This window comes from Pipistrellus kuhlii, unplaced genomic scaffold, assembly GCF_014108245.1.
Source record: "Pipistrellus kuhlii isolate mPipKuh1 unplaced genomic scaffold, mPipKuh1.p scaffold_m20_p_4, whole genome shotgun sequence".
Lineage (NCBI taxonomy): Eukaryota > Metazoa > Chordata > Mammalia > Chiroptera > Vespertilionidae > Pipistrellus > Pipistrellus kuhlii.
The window spans coordinates 48,135,297-48,151,854 of record NW_023425540.1 but is presented as its reverse complement, the minus strand read 5'-3'; the positions used below and the strand labels follow the sequence as shown (position 1 = coordinate 48,151,854).

The window sequence follows — 16,558 nt, the reverse complement described above, 5'->3', positions numbered from 1 at the left end:
GGTATATGCTCTTGACCGGAATTGAACCTGGGACTTTTCAGTATGCAGGCCAGTGCTCTATCCACTGAGCCAAACCAGTTAGCGTTAGCCCATTTCTTATTCACCGGAGCCTTTCACATAGCTACTTCTCAACACATTTTTATTAAAGGCATAAAGGAGCAAACTGTTAATTTGGAGTTAATTTCTAAACTCCTACTTATTAACATGCAGAGATTGCAAACACTTAGATTGCAAACCCCTCTTGAGCTCATGTTGTGGTTCTACTACTGGAATGAATAAAATTAAACCTTTGGTAGTTAAGTAGGAAGCAGAGCCCTAAAGAAGAGTCAGTTATGTTTGGGACATGATTTCTGACCAGATAATTCATTACTTTGATTTGGCAGTGGGAGTTGGAGATAGAGGTGGTGAGGGTCAGATTTCCAGACAGAGAATTTCACTTCTATGCCAGCCACATCTGGCGGAATGAGACCATGGTGATTTTCTACGATACCTTCAAGGCACCTCTAGGCAGAATCAACATTAGGTAGACTTGGCATACACTTTTCTGAGATCTAGAGGACAGAAAATGAGTGGGGCTTTCTATAACAAAAGGAAACTTCTGGATCCTGGTAATTCCCTCAGAATTGTGGCTGGAGGCAGATGGCTGCTCCACAGCACCTATCCACACCCTTCGCTTTGACAAATTAGATGAGCCTTTCAAATTACTCCTTTTTGATGTTAGCTCAGCTTGACACTGCTGCCTCCTTAAGAAGAAAGACAGCCATTATTCTGGACTCTGTCCATCCATCTTCCCTACTTAAGTCTAAATGTCAGGGCTCTGGTCTGACATCTGTCCAGGCTTATTACCTGCAAGTTCAATGCAGGGCATTGGATTTAGGCATCTTGTGTTATGATATACCCAAAAGCCAAGTCTTAATGATCCCCAAGGACCTTCCAAGTCCAACAATTCTCCAAGTCTCTGATTTTAGAGAGTAAAAAACAAAACAAAAACTTCAACGTGTATACCTTCTCATAGTATGTTGGCATTCTATGGGACATTTAAGAAAGTCGGGTTAATACAAAAGGATTTCACTAATGACAGGATCAATTGTCAGCCATTAGCACAACACAGAAAACGGAGGGGTTGGCTAGGAAAGGGCTGTTGTTCTTAACTTAATCAAAGGCACGGCTCACCTGATTGATATTCATTCTGCATTTTCTCTAACTCATCCCAGATGTGCTGTTCCAGTTGGCTCATCTTTTTATACAGTTTGTTTTCTGTGTGCTTAACTTTGCTTAGTTCTGCATCCTGTTTGTGTGTGTTAAGGAAATTATCTAATTTGCTTGAAAGCTGCAGTAATTTTTCTTCCATTTTCTTTTCAGACTTTTCCTAGAAAAGATGACACGCGATAAAACGGCAGACAAGAAAATCTAGGCTGCTTCGTAGGTCAGATTAGAGCAGTGTTTCCCAACCTTCTCTCATGATGAGAATCACCTGGTGGAGTTGTTAAAACACAGATTCCTGAATCCCAACTAAGAAGTGCTAAACTAGAATTTTTGGGAACATATAGGTAAAATTGCATACCTAACTTAGTGCTCTGTATATAAAATCTGTCTTAGAGCACTAGTTAAGTATACAATTTTACCTATATGTTCCCAAAAATTCTAGTTTAGCACTTCTTAGTTGGGATTCAGGAATCTGTGTTTTAACAACTCCACCAGGTGATTCTCATCATGAGAGAAGGTTGGGAAACACTGGATTAGAGAATGTTTTTAACAAAGTCATTTTTCCATGTTAAACATGAACATGTGAACAAAGTTCCCTTGTATCTAAAACTGTGTTCCCAAGTTCATCCCTTTGTTTGGCCTGGTTCGTTCGTAGTTTCTGCAATTCCCTGTGTTATGGAGGAAAAGGAAAGAAAGGGCTGTGGCCTTGCTGAGACGCCTGGACGGTTTGGAATTTCAGTCTGGTGTTAAGGGATAGCCAAGGAAGGCATTTTAGATTCTGCTCGAGGTGCTCCTGGGACCTCAGTGTTAGAGGCCTTATTCCTGAGCTTCAGTTCTCCCGTGGCTAGCCCAGCGATTCTCCACCTGGCTGTCGGTTAGAATCACCTGAATCATACGCTGCCCCCGCCCTCTATTCTGGTTTAATTGGTCCCTGATGGAGCCCCCATTGGATCCATGTTAAGAGTGCTCCAGGTGGTTCTAAGGTGCAGCAGCCAGAGGCTAATTAGCTTCTCTGTTCCTCCCCTCCGCCCCCAGGGAATGTGGGAGCAGGACCGGGCTGGACCCCTTTGGTTCCCCTGCCTGTGGAGGGTGGAGTCCAGAGCTCCTGCCTGCAGGTGATCCTGTGGCCCAGTGCCACCCAGAGCTGGTGGAGGCCTCTGCCTGACTCAGGTAGGACAGCCAGGGCCCACCGGGCTGCAGGAGCGGCCGCCCACAGCTCATGGGCCTGGTCAAGGATAAAGTTGTAATGCTTCTCTCTCTCTCCTTGCCTCTATCGGTTACTTACAAACCTGAGGGGTGAGGGCGGGGGAGGTGGCAGGAACCCTATTTCCAGGGCTGCCTACAGCCCTTCTACCCAAGTTCCAGAAGGGTCTGACTTGAATGGCTGCAAGGCAGGCGGCCGTTAAGGACCGGCAGGCAGCGGCCCGGCTCGGGAGGAAGGGCTCCTTACCAGTTTCTCCTGCAGGAGCTGCAGACACGACTTCATTTGGCTCACCTGGTCTTTCTCGAATGTGATGTGCTGGCTCTCTGACTTTTTTTTATTTTTCTCCACTTCCTCATACAGATTATTGGAAAGTGAATTCAGCCTAAGGGAAACATTTTGTTTTATTTTAGTATATAAGTAAATGTTAGTACTGAAGAAAATCCGTAGGTGGCTGCTTTGTTTTCAGATGATGAGGGTCAGTGTGTGTAGTGAGTACTACGGGGTGATGTTTGGCCTGGCAAGCACACGGTGAATGCCGTCCTCAGGGTGCTCAGCCCAGCTGCTGCCACCCCCCTCCACGTGCCCTCACACACCTGCCCAGGAGACAAACTCGTGGCACCAGGCAGGGTCCTCCTGGAGCCCTGGGCCCATGCGTGTGTCTGGAAGCAACGTTTTGCTAAGGCACCTGGGCTGGGGAGCAGCAGGGGTGGCCAACTTCTGTAAAGGGTTACAGCTAATATCTCAGGCGTTTTGGTCGGTCTCTTTTGCAACCACTGAGCTCTTGCTGCTGCCATTGCAGCCAGAAAGCAGCCACGGATGACATAAACCAGCGTGGCTTAATTGTAAAAAAAAAAAAAAAATAGAGGATCATGGTTGTCGTCTAACTTTGTATGTGCTGAAATCTAAATGTCTTATTCTCTTCACATGTCATTAAGTGTAATATTTTATTTAAAATTTATTAGGAAGTGTTGGAAACAGTCTCAGCTGTGGGCACATTGGCTAAGGGAACCGCTCCTCCGCACAGGCCACCAGAAGGCCGGGAGAGGAGCCAGGCCAGACAGGCCCTGCATTGTTTAAGTGGGCAGAGAAAAGGCGGAGGTGCGTAGGGGGAGGGAGAAGGAACAGAGCCCCAAAGGACTTTGGGGAAGCAGAGTGTTCCTTGGTTTGTCTTTTCTGTCTCTGGTGAAATCTTCAGTAAAGTGCCCACTGCCATCCGTGGGTCTCGGAGTGGATTCTTTCGGGGCAGGGTAGTGGGAGGGCTTGAAGTGGTGAAAAGTTTCTCTTGGGGGTTGGAATCCTATGTCATCAATTTGAAAAGTCACTGTGGAGTGGCTGAGGGTGTGAGCAGAAGGGGGAGCCACATCTGGAATGACTAAGAAGCCCGGGACTGAGAAGAGGTGGGATGGGAGATGGGGACGGGCGAGTGGTGTCTGTATGTGACTTGCTCTTGGTGAGATGGCCAAGAGCCCGTTTAGACTAGGCGGAATATTAGATGGGCAGGAATAATGCATGCTGACATTGGAAATATTCATATTTCTGTGGCTTGAAATAAGTTACTTTAATGTCTTTAGGAAAAAATGTACACAGATAACTTAGTGTGTGATATTTATCGCTGGAAACTGCTTAAAACATGCTGGACATATAACACATGTATATGCCTCTCTGGCTTTCCTGAAAAAGACACCTTAGAGCCTAAGTCCCATGAGGGCGAGAATTTTACTTTGTTCGTGGCTGTGAACAATGGCTAGAATATAGAAATACAGAGTTGCTAAATAAATGAACAAATGAGCAAATTTTTTTCCCCTCACTCAATACCTTTTATCAGGGCTGTTCACAAATAAATCATAGACTTGCCAAGCTATTTAAAGATCTCTTTGATTTTGATCTTTCCTTCCCATTTCTGTTGGAAATATTAATAAATAGTGACGGTTAAGGAGGGGTGGTAAATCCTCAGGTAACCCAAGTGTTACCTTTACAATTGAGAACTGCTCACCTTTAGTGTGAAAATAAAATGAAAGCATTTACTCTCATCACGGACACAATATTAAAATCCCTCTGAAAACCAATGTGCCCAAGTAATATCTCTGGAAGGGCATGTCAGTAATTGAAATTCTGAAATTTAAATTAAGCCATAAAGAATGAATCACTACTTATGATCTTTTCATGACAAGGTTTTGCCTGTAATTGGAGACTCATTTTCCTGGTAACAATCAGAAGTCAGACTCTGTCGATAGTTTACAAAAGGATTATTTAAATAGCATTCTCCTTGAAAGACAAAAAGGATTAAGTATAAGTTTATGTACATCTCTTTCTTTTCTTAGATTTTCCATAACATAACAGACATGCTTTACCATGTGAAAATGACTTCTGTAATTGTAGAACTTACAGTTAAAGTCTTGACAATACCAAGTTTATGCATTTGTTTCATTGACCAAATACTGTTTTTTTTAAGAAAATAATTATCTTTATTGTTTGAAAGTATTACAGACGTCCCCCTCTTCCCCCACTGACCCTTTCTAGCCTGAACCTGCGTCCCCACCTCAGGCCTTCACCACACTATTGTCTGTGTCCATAGGTTATGCATATACTAGTATGCACACAAGTTCTTTGGTTGATCTCTTCCCACCCATTCCTACCTTCTCTCTGAGGTTGGGTGGTCTGTTCAGTGTTTCTTTATCTCTGGATCTGTTTTTGTTCATCAGTTTATGTTCATTATATCCCACATAATGCTTGAGATCTTGTGATATTTATCTTTCTCTTACTGGCTTATTTTGCTTAACATAATAAGGTCCATCCGTGGACCCCAGGTCTATTCATGCTGTTACAAATGTCTTTTTTTTATAGCAGCATAGTATTCCATTGTGTAGATGTACCACAGTTTTCTAATCCACTCATCTGCTGATGGGCACTAAGGCTGTTTCCAAATCTTACCTATGATAAATTGTGCCACTATGATTGGTGTTTCTGGTTTCTTGGTATATATATTCCCAGAAGTGGGATTACTGGGTCAAATGGGATTACTTTTTAATTTAAAAAATGGTGGAGAAAGTTTAAATAAAAGAGTCAATTGTGTACTTTACTCATTAGAAATGATAAATATTTGCCTAGAAAAATCTGGTTTATAAACTCACTATAACCTACAGTAATACTAATGAAATTTTAAAACTTCATTATTTCAAGTGAGAAAGAAATTCAAGTTTACACTATTACAAAAACTGCTGACATTCAGATTTAACTACTTAGATTATTTGTCTATAAGCCAGTTTCCCACAAGACTAAAGACAGAAGAGTACACAGCATCACCAGTATAGCAGGTAGCCCTAGATCCAAACACTGCCTTTCCCCCTCTTTCCTATTTGTTAACACACTTCATCTCTTTAAGCCAGTCTTCCATTTCAGATTATAAGTCCCATTCTCCCCCAGTAAAATCAATTCTTAAACTGTACTTCTAGAAATGGTTTACTTCTCTACTTTTCTTTGGACATTTCTTTTTATCTTAATTCAAAGCTAAAGGAAGTAGATGAAGTACCACACAGATATTTATTGAGCATTATCATGTGCTAGGTCTTAAGAACATAATATGTTTTTTTGGAGTATGAATGGAGTGGGTGTTTTCCCTTTACTCAAGACATTTTCTTCTCTGAGCTTTAGTTATAAGTACTGTTCCTAGGACACATTTCCCAATTTAACATCTCTAAAATTGTGAGGTGTCTTAAAGCTAGGTGTAGTGTGGTTTAATTGTTAGCTTCATGTCACAGAGGTGCAAAAATATATGGTACATCTTATAGTCAGTGACACTTAAGATTTCTTAAAATATGGTAGAGATGGGGCAGGAAAATGGAGCAAGCTGAGTATTATGAGAATACTAGATTATTAGATTTGGTCAAGGCATTAAATCCAAGTGATGTGAGATAGACAGGAAAAAGAACAAGAGTAGGGGCGAGGGTTTGCAAGGCATCAGTGGAGTGACCAGAATGCTCCTTTGCCTGCACCAGAGTTCCAGAAAATGTGGCCATTTAAACAAGCAAAGATTTGAGGATATGGAGGCCAGAAATTTGAATATTTGTGGGTTCTTGTCTCCTTTACTGCTTTCACCATTACACAGGGGAAAAGCTCAATTTACAAGTAGAGGATCTTAGAAAAAAATTTTAGAAAAGTCTTTAAAATGCTCTTGTAATCAAAGTATATATTATTGCTTTTTTACAGAGAAGAAGGGAGAGGGATCAAGAGTCAGAAACATCTATGAGAGAGAAACATGGATCAGCTGCCTCCTGCACAGCTCCTATTGGGGATGTGCCCTACAGTCCACAGGCTGATGCTCCAACCACTGAGCCAAACTGGTTAGGGCTCAAAGTTGTCTTAAAAATTAACTGATAATCACGTGCAATCGATGTCTATTCAATAGTGCTTTATGTTGAGGCATTTTAATACACAATTGGTGATAAGTTAAAATTTCTCTATAGAAAAGATCTGAGTGAGTATGTCAATTCAGTTGAGATATGCAAACAAAAAAAATGATAAAATTAATATCTTTTTATTATGAATATTGCATAAGCTACTTTAGTGATTATATTCTCTGTATCAGTTTTGTTGCTTTATTTATTGACCAGATTTATATTTGGGGTAGGTTTTTATTTAATGCCAATGCTTTCATTAGGCAAAAACGCTTTAGAATGGATTTAACAAAATTAAATATCTTCCATTTACTTACTTGAACTCCAAAAGGTTCATTTCAAGGCGGTAATCCCCTTGGATCGTCTTTAAATTTGAGGTTTGTTCATAATTAGAAGCCTCTATCTTTCCTAAGAGCTGCATTACCTAATGAAAGTACAAAAAGGAACTTTTTGGGTGTGTGAACAAAACCATTAGCCCTTACATTAATCATACTTCATTCCTAAAAGAGCCAGGAAGCAGACTTGAGTCTAAAACACATTTTCACTTGAAAATGATTTTCCCCCGCAAAGGAATAATTCAATAATTATATAACCATCTTCAGGGAAAGAAAAATGGAGTATTCATTCTTCTGTCTTAAATATACTAGTGATCTTAAATGACTTTTCTTGACTCTTTACTGGTCAAATTAATACAATATAAATAAGGATATAGAAAGATATAAAAAATAAAAAGTTTATTTAATAGATTTACATACCAATCTGACTTGCAAACATTTATTCTCTCCCAGTGCCCTCTGAACATTAGCAATAACCAAGCACACGTGGCTATAAAGAAACTTTCAAATTATTCCAAAAGTAGAAAAAGCACAGACATTAACTCTAAACTGTACTGCACTGAATCTAGAACTGAGTAAATAAAAAGAAGCAAAGTTCTAATCGTCTGAATGAAAACCCCTTCTTCATTATGTTGTTTAATTCCAGTGTTTTACACGAAAATGTGCCTCTCAGATCTCCTATTACAAGGAGCATAATTGGCCAAGGACCTTGACTGCTGAGCCTAAAACTCATCACCATGTTCGCTTCCCACTGGCTGCTCCAGCCAATGCCTGAGTAGAAACCTGATGAAACTTCGTTAACATAGAGTTTCAGTATAAGGCCTTCCTTCCCCGTCTTTTTTCACAGAAGTCGGACCTGTATTGCAGTCTGATGTCCTGCTCTATCTCCTCCAGCTCCCTCCCCATTTCCCTTCAGTTTCTTTTCCCTCTCAATAAACCTCTTGCACATGTACCGTATTTTTCGGACCATAAGACGCTCCAGACCATAAGACGCACCAGTTTTTAGAGAAGGGAAATGAAGAAAAAAAGATTCTGAAACAAATAGTGTCCTAAAATATTTTATGTGCATTAAAACCCAACATCACAGTCATAAACACATGTAATCAACCCTGTAAAGTAAACAACAGCATTTAGAACCATTTTAGAGCCGGGCAAGCACACAGAGACCACACAGAGCCGGGCAAGTAAAAAAACTTTTTTTTAAAGTATATGTGTAGGCTATATTTGGACCATAAGACGCAGGGACTTTCCCCCCCCACTTCTGGGGGGAAAAAAGTGCTTCTTATGGTCCGAAAAATACGGTACTTCTTTTTTAGTATTTACTTCTCACAGGACTAACACAGGTGTCAAAGGATAAATCAACGCTGCAGTTGTAATTTAGGAAAGAATAATGAGAATGTTGCATATCAAAAGGACACGGGACATCTGTAGAGGTAAATGTGTGATATTAAAAGTTTCCGTAATTATACAAGGCAGAATGAAGCTATTTAAACTAATTGCTCAGTCCACAAAATTAAAAAGAGAATAATAAACCTCACCAAAGGAAAGCCGGAGGAAGAAAGGGACACATTGTGGAAGGCAGAATGGCTCACAAAGACATCCATGCCCTCTCTGTGGATCCTGAGACTGTGTTATGTTAGATGGCCAAAGGGAATTACAGCTGTGGTTAAGGTTGCAGACCTTGAAATAGGGAGACGATACTGTCTCACCTAAGAGGCCCAACCTAGTCACCTGAGCCCCTTAAAAGCAAATAACTTTCTCTACTTGGAGTCAGATTTGAAGTGTGAGATGAATTTGATCTGCTATTGCTGGAGAAAGGTCTGCCTGAAGGCAAGAGGGTATGGTGACAGACCTATAGCTCCAGCCCAGGCTAAAGTTTTCCCCATTCATTTCCAAAGGCCCTGCCCAAGAGAACTACTGATATAGGAGTACAAGATTCTGTCCCTGCTCTCCAGGTCCAAAAAGGGGAGTGGAGACAAGCACAAAGACCCTGGACATCAGTGTATATAACAAGGGATGCCTTCCTTCAGCAGGTGGGTAGCTGGCCTTTGCTAGCAGCAGGAACCACAATCAAAAGGGCACACAGAAATGGCCTGCAGAACAGGTCTTATTCCTAGGAAGTTGGGGAAAGCTTCAGTTGGGATGGCACCATCTTGGGTGGGAAGACAGAAGGCAGTGGTGGGCAGACCACTCTCACGACATTTCTGCCTCAGCTCCAAGTGGTTCTCCAGATGTTCCCCAGGACTGGCAGTCAGGAAGGGGATGTGTTGTGTTTCACACGATCAAACACAGTTCGCCATTAGCACCTGGTGGGCCTGACAGACAGAGGGCATCCAGGTCAAAGTTGAGGCCAGGAGGCTTCTCCCCAGCCAGTTGTTTTGGAGGATGGCCCAAATCCTGTAGCTGCTACGTAAGGTCCAGCACCATCTCAAAACGAGTCTTCTGGAGGTCTCTGCTTCAGACTGCTCAAGTATCTTGCTCATAACACGGTACTGTTCCTGATATTTTCCAAACAGCTCTGAAGGTCGGGATTCCTGGTGACTCTGCAACCGCTCGGGACACTTTTCTGTGATCTCTTTCTGGGATGGGTACAGCACACCCTTGGACAGTGGGCTCTGCATGATACTCTGCATCATGGAGAGGCTGCTTCCTTCGCCATCTCCTGCCTGCGTGCCCAGCCCTTCCATGGCCGTGGTCAGCAGCTCCTCTTCGGACGTGCCTGAGCTCTGCAGATCACTGGCATTTTGGGCCAGTCCACGAAGTGTCTGCTTTAGGCAAGAAGTGAATTCTTGTTGGGAAGTTACATCTCTGGTCTTCCAGCAGCCAGTGAGCTTTCAGAGCTGCTCCACCAGGTGGGGCTCTTCCTCAGCCAACTCCTTCATTGCCTTTTCGAACTGCAGCGGCCTGGGGAGCCAGCTCAATAAATAGTTCCTGGAAAAACTGCTCTGGTGAGGGAAGAGGGCATCTTTGGCAGTGTCTCCTGGCGACCTCTTCTGGGGCCCTGAAGCATCAGGGTGGTAGGGGGAGTCTGGGGAGGTTCAGGCCTTATCGAAATCACCCAGAGCACTTTCCAGAAGCTCATCCAATTCCTGGCTTGCGTAGGCTCCAACCCCACAGTCCCCCAAGATTTTCAAATAAAATATCAGCAAACAGTATCCAGCAGCAAAATAAAAAATATAACCAAGTGCAATTTATTTTAAAAAAAGTAAAGATGGTTTAATAATAGGAACTATATTAACCTGCATAATTATGCTAGTAAAACTGAGGAGAAACCTCATATTATTATCTCCACAAATGCTGAAGCCATTAACAACATAACTTTTTATTAAAAAATAAACAATCTTAATAAAATAGGAATAGTTGTGTATTAAGCATGTTTATAGAGAAAATTTACTTCCCCTTCATAAAGGAAACAGGAGTAATTTCTCTTAAAATCAGGAACAAAAACAATAAGCCTCCTTCCTCCCCCCAACACACACTCTATTAATATTATACTGGAGTTATTAATAAAAGCAGTTAGGAAAGGGGGGGAATTATTTGTATGAAAATAGAAAAAGATGAGGTAATTTTCTTTAAAAATTATATGATCGTGTGCCTGGAAAAACAAAAAACAATTGAAAAATTACTAATATCAAGAAGAGAATTCACTAAATTAGTGGATAATAAAATCAATATATCCTTCAAATATAAAACTAACAAGTCAGAAGATATAATGAAATCACATTACAATAAACTAAATAAACAAAACCTTGAAATATATTTAAGAAGAAATGATACCAAAATCATATGAGAAAAATTTGAAACCCCTCCTGATGGGTATAAGAGCAAACTTGAACAAATGGGAAACATTCTATGATTTTAGATAAAATACTCAGCATTATGACTGTCAATGCTGAAGTTAATTTATAAATTTATTATAATTCAATAAAATTACAGCAAAGTGTATTTGTTAATTATTTGCTGGAATTAGGTTTTTAAAATCATGTGCAAAAACAATTATCACCCAGAAAAAGGAAAAAAGAAAGCAATGGAAGGGACTAGCCCAATCAGACATTAAAAATGCTATAAGGTTTAAATAATTAAAATAATAAAGACACATCCTATGCAAGGAAAAATCCAAATGGACCAAGTATTTAAATGCAAACAATAAAACATTGAAAATGCTAGAAGAAAATATGAGCAATCCTTTCAAACCTTTGTGTAGGGAAACTCTGTGACTTGAAATTCCAGAAACCACAATAGATAAGATGGATAAATTCAGCTACAAATAGAGATCATATGCATGTCAAAAGACAACAAACTGGGGGAAAATATATTTATAATCTCTTAGAAATTGAGAAGAAAACTAGATCAATGTTGGGGGTTGAACCCTGGGTTCAAAAATAAGACCACGGGAGGCTGATTAATTAATTAAAAAAAGCAGGCAAGGATTTATTGACTGGCTAGGACAGCCACAAGAGCACCACACGCAGGTGGACTCCAAATGACTGCACCGTTTCAAGGGTAGGCAATTCCTTTTAAAGGTTTAAACCGCAAGAATTTTCCTTTTGTTTCTAAAAGCCTAAAGACTAAATTCTAAAGACTGGGGACAGCCGGCAGGGTAGGTTCCCAGTCACATCCTGCTAGACATTGGAATGTGGCCCTATCTTGCCCATAATACAAAAGCAGAACTAAAGGTTATCTATAGTTTCTACCCCTGAAGCTACTGAGTCAGTGAGAGTCAATCTCCTGTAACTACCCTATTGTTTAAGCAAGTAATCGAAGGTCGAAGTCAGATAGCAAGGTTAAAATTCCAACAGCAGTTTTTACCAAAATATGGTTGCCACTATATTTCAATCAATAGGGAAATGGATAAAAGACACAAACAGATTGCTTACTGAAAAAAAATAGACAAATGGCTCTTAAGTATATGAAAAGATGCTCAATCTCATTCATAATAAGGCCAATTAAAACACAGAGATGCTCTCTTTTTCCTATAAGAATGGCAAAATTGAAAAGTCAAACAATAGTCATTGATGAGGCAATGGAGATAATAGAACATTTTAAATATATATATTTTATTGATTTTTTACAGAGAGAAAAGGAGAGTGATAGAGAGCTAGAAACATGGATGAGAGAGAAACTCGACCAGCTGCCTCCTGCACCTCTGTTGTGCCAGCAACCAAGGTACATGCCCTTGACTGGATTCAAACCTGGGACCTTTCAGTCCGCAGGCCGAAGCTCTATCCACTGAGCCAAACCGGTTTCAGCTAGAACATTTTACTTATTGCTGGTGGGTGTGCAACATGGTAAAATTCCTGCAGGGAACAAGATCTTTCAAAATAGCAAGCACATGTACCTTTCACCCAGCAATCTCACTTCTGATATTTATCTTGCAAACATACCTACATATATACACAATGCCTTAAGTGCCAGGTTAAGTGCATTGTTTCAAAATATTGAAAAGAACCAAATGTCCCTGATGAGAGTGAAATGAACTAGTATATACAAAGGAAGAGTATGCACTTGTTTACGAAGAATGAGTAAGCTCTCCATGTCCTGATGGTGGACCTCCAAGATATATTTGTTCAGGGGAGAAAAAGAGATAGATGCATTGTAATATTTATAATATGCTATCTCTTGTGTAATAAAGGGGGAAATAAGAATGTGTATTTGCATTTGCTTGTATCTGCATAAAGGCGTATTGAGAGGATCCACAACAGATTGGTAGAAATGATTACCTATGAGAGTCATGAAAGAATGTGATAATTGGTGACAGGTAAGAGTGAAAATTCTCAGGATACATTACCTTATATGGTTTTGATTTTTGGACCACATGTATGCATTACCTATGTTTTATGCAAATATGTTTTATTGACTTTTTACAGAGGGAAAGGGGGAAGGATAGAGAGTTAGAAACATCGATGAGAGAGAAACAATAATCAGCTGCCTCCTACACACCCCCTACTGGGGATATGCCTGCAACCAAGGTATATGCCCTTGACCGGAATCGAACCTGGGACCTTTCAGTCCACAGGCTGACGCTCTATCCACTGAGCCAAACCAGTTTCAGCTGCATTACCTGTTTTAAAAAAAACAACTAAGGAGAGAAACTACAGGCCAATGTCATTTCACTTTTGAACTTAGATACAGAATCAAATACTACACAGGGAATGCATAGATTTTATTACAGAAATGCAAGAATGTGTTTTAGTATTGGGAAATGTAATGACACTGTACATGAGAAGGCCATAAAAGTAAACAAACCCAAACTAAAAAACAATCAATGTGGTGATTTACACATTTGTTGATGTCTAAAAGGCATTTGGTAAAATTAAATGTTCAGTCTTAATCAAAACAAAGTGGGATTGATGGATACTTTCTTAACATGGTTAAAAATATATCAATCAACAGCTAACAGCAAAAATCTTTCCAATATAATCAGGAACCAAATAAGTTTGCCTTCTATGACAACTTTTATTTAATGATGCTCTAGAAGTTCTGGTCAAACCTTAAGGAAAAAAAGTAATTAGGTATTAAATCAGAAAACCAGAGATAAATTTGTTGTATTTGTTGTTAACAGAATTGAGTTCCTTGAGAAATGAAGAGAGTACACAAAAAGCTATTAGGAATAATGAGATGGGTGTATAAGGGGGTGGACCAGCAGAGCCCCAGGGGACTGGAGTAAACTTGGACATAGTCCTAATGCTGTGTACTCCTGTGAACCTTCGGCTCTTAACAAACAGAAGCAAATAAGCAAATAATCAAACACCAAGCTTTCATCACCCCCAGTTTCCAAAGAACTCCCACTTCGTTCTGCTCAAACAGCTTTAGAAGAGATGTGCTTGTTTCACAACAGGCATGTGGAGCACAGAGACTTTGCACTAGCTCTTTTAGTCAAACCACTAACTGCATGAGAAAGGGGAGAGACATTTTAGGCAGAAACAAACAAGATAGAGGCCGTGCAGTACTGGAACGGGACCTCCTTGCAGGTAGTTCCGTATCACTGGGTATAAAAGGTGAGCCAGGAGGCACAGAGGGTGAACTGAAGAGATAAGCAGGGGTCAGTGTAGGGATGGTCTTTAACATCTATATCAGTGATCTCGTATATTATTTTGTAAGAGATAATACCCATTGTAGGAATGTAACATAACCAACTCATATTTATGTTGGGACTTGAATAATAATAGCTGCCATGGGAAATTCTTTTGTTTATAGTTCTCAGTTCTCAGTCTTTGAGAGGAACCCAGAGCGGAAGGAATCAAATGGCATATTTGATGGGGGATAGGGTGACACATAAGTGACTCTCATTAAATGCTTGTTGATTGAACTGACAGTACTCATGGTGTGTGGGCATGAGCTGTCATATTTAAACACTTTGGAAGTAAAGAGTTCTTTCGAACAATTACCACTTGACTGAGCATTTTGATAAATTATAATGATCTTTGGGCAATAACACGTAATATAAGAATTCTATAATTTTTAGTTACCTTAATATCCAAGTTCTTAGAAACATTTTCTAGGGAAGATATGAGCTCTTGAATCGTATTTTCAATTTGCCGGTACTCGTTTCTGATGAAATGAATGTCTCCAGAAAGCTTCACAATGCTGGCGTCACATCTGGTGGCAAGATGGACATTGGTCATTTTCAATACTACAGTAGGATCTGTGCATTCATTTGATGGCAAAAGTTCTAAACTTCTTTGAATAATGAGTTGGTAAATGTAGGAACATAAATAGGACTCTTCTTAATTTTCCTCTTCTCTTCCTGATGAGAGAGAAAGCAGTCTGGATAATAACACTCTGAGCCAGTCCAGAGAACTGAGTTAGAATAGATGAAGACATTGGGGTTAACTGGGGAGAAATTTTAGATTTTTTTCAGCCTATTGTTAACTCAGCCATAGGAGTTCCAACAGGTTTTTATGTTTGGAGAATATTTTCTATATATAATATAGAAAATAAACACACACAAGGAAGAAAGATAGAAATTCTGTAAGTCAAATTTTGAATATATTATATATATATGACAATTTTAGTTAAATATTATATTGAATTTTAATTTAATGTAAAAAAAGGTAACTAGTAAAAAATTTAAAAATTCATGCATGGGTATGGTCCTTAGGCCTGCTGGCAATCAGGGTTGATCTGTAACCAGCAGGGCAATGGGGGAAGGGGGGGACGGGGAGGAGATGGTCTCCTGCTGACACCCGCCTTGGCTGGCCTGGGGCCTGCAGGCTGGGGGCAGCTACTGCATTGAACATCTTCCCCCTGGTGGTCAGTTCATGTCATAGCAACTGGTTGACCCTCTGGGACAACTTCAAATGTACCAACATCTGAATTATGGGGGTGCCAGAAGAAGAGAGAGAACAAGATGCCTTTTGTTAGATATTACATGTAATTCTTATATATTTTAAATGTTTAATCAGAATTTAATACCTTTGGGGATTTTATATGTGGTTATGAGGGTCTGTCTTTGGATGTTGGCATTTGGACACTGAGGGCTGTAAAGACAAGAATTGACCTAGACATTCTGTATAAGGGCGCTTTTCTGTAACCTTGGATCTCACAAGGAAGCATGAGGTTTTCAAATTCTATGACACACAACTATCATCTCATAAGATAAGCTTAATATAAAGACAGTACCTTGTTTGGCACAACATGGAACTTATTTGGGAATGAGAATTCAGTGGCCAGGAACAGACTGCTAAACATTAATTAGTTAACATGCTGCTTCTCACCTGGCTACTCTTCCTCGAAGGTCTCCGACTCCTTGAAGGTGTCTGCTGTTCAGCTCCTGCACTGCAAAATTAGTTCCTGTGGCCGTCTGGTCTCTGACTCTTATTTGGTCTTCTAAAACCTGTAAGTTTGAATCAAAATTCCTATTAATTTCTCTTCACACATGATAAGAAAATATTGTTTAAAGCAGAGGTTAAACAATTGAATGCATTTCTCGTTAGGCTGATAGTGACAGTCCAATTTCAAAGAGAAGCGATCCCTGCATTATCTCAGGGAGACAGAGATGGCTTGATTCCGGCCGATGGTTGCCCAGAGGGAATGGTGGTTTCATAGTGTTTAAACAGAATCCAGAACTCCAGATTTTATGTTAAGTCTCCCAGTGTTTAAATATTGACGTGTTACTCAGACTCCACCTGCCCTCAATCATGTCTTCATTATGGCATGGTGTTCTGAAGTGGAGCTGACTGCTTTATACCACCACGTTAGAGGTCCTAAGAACAGAATTTTTGAAGAAATTTTGCACTAATAATATAAATATTAATTTAATCATTGAAAACATTTTGCTTGCCCATAGAAAATAAAATGGTGTCATTTATACAAATTCCAGTGTAAAGTCAGGATATATAAAAATAATTTATATCTAGTCAGAAAACAGAGTGTGGGACTTTGGAAAACAAATTTGTGGTGTGGAAAAACATCCAAGT

The 16,558-nt window shown here is 40.0% G+C and overlaps 1 protein-coding gene and 1 pseudogene across 1 annotated transcript in view; both read right to left on the bottom strand.

Moving 5' to 3' along the window:
* FAM81B (family with sequence similarity 81 member B) overlaps positions 1-16,558 on the bottom strand; it is a 57,472-nt gene that overhangs the window by 1,100 nt on the left and 39,814 nt on the right. Inside the window, exons 10-14 of the mRNA XM_036411014.2 lie at positions 15,857-15,975; positions 14,609-14,738; positions 7,122-7,228; positions 2,657-2,792; positions 1,174-1,369 (exon numbers count right to left, since the gene is read on the bottom strand). Of these exons, the coding sequence (XP_036266907.2) occupies positions 1,174-1,369; positions 2,657-2,792; positions 7,122-7,228; positions 14,609-14,738; positions 15,857-15,975 (688 nt within the window). The remainder of the gene's footprint in view (positions 1-1,173; positions 1,370-2,656; positions 2,793-7,121; positions 7,229-14,608; positions 14,739-15,856; positions 15,976-16,558) is intronic.
* Positions 9,375-10,261, bottom strand: LOC118702955 (annotated as a pseudogene).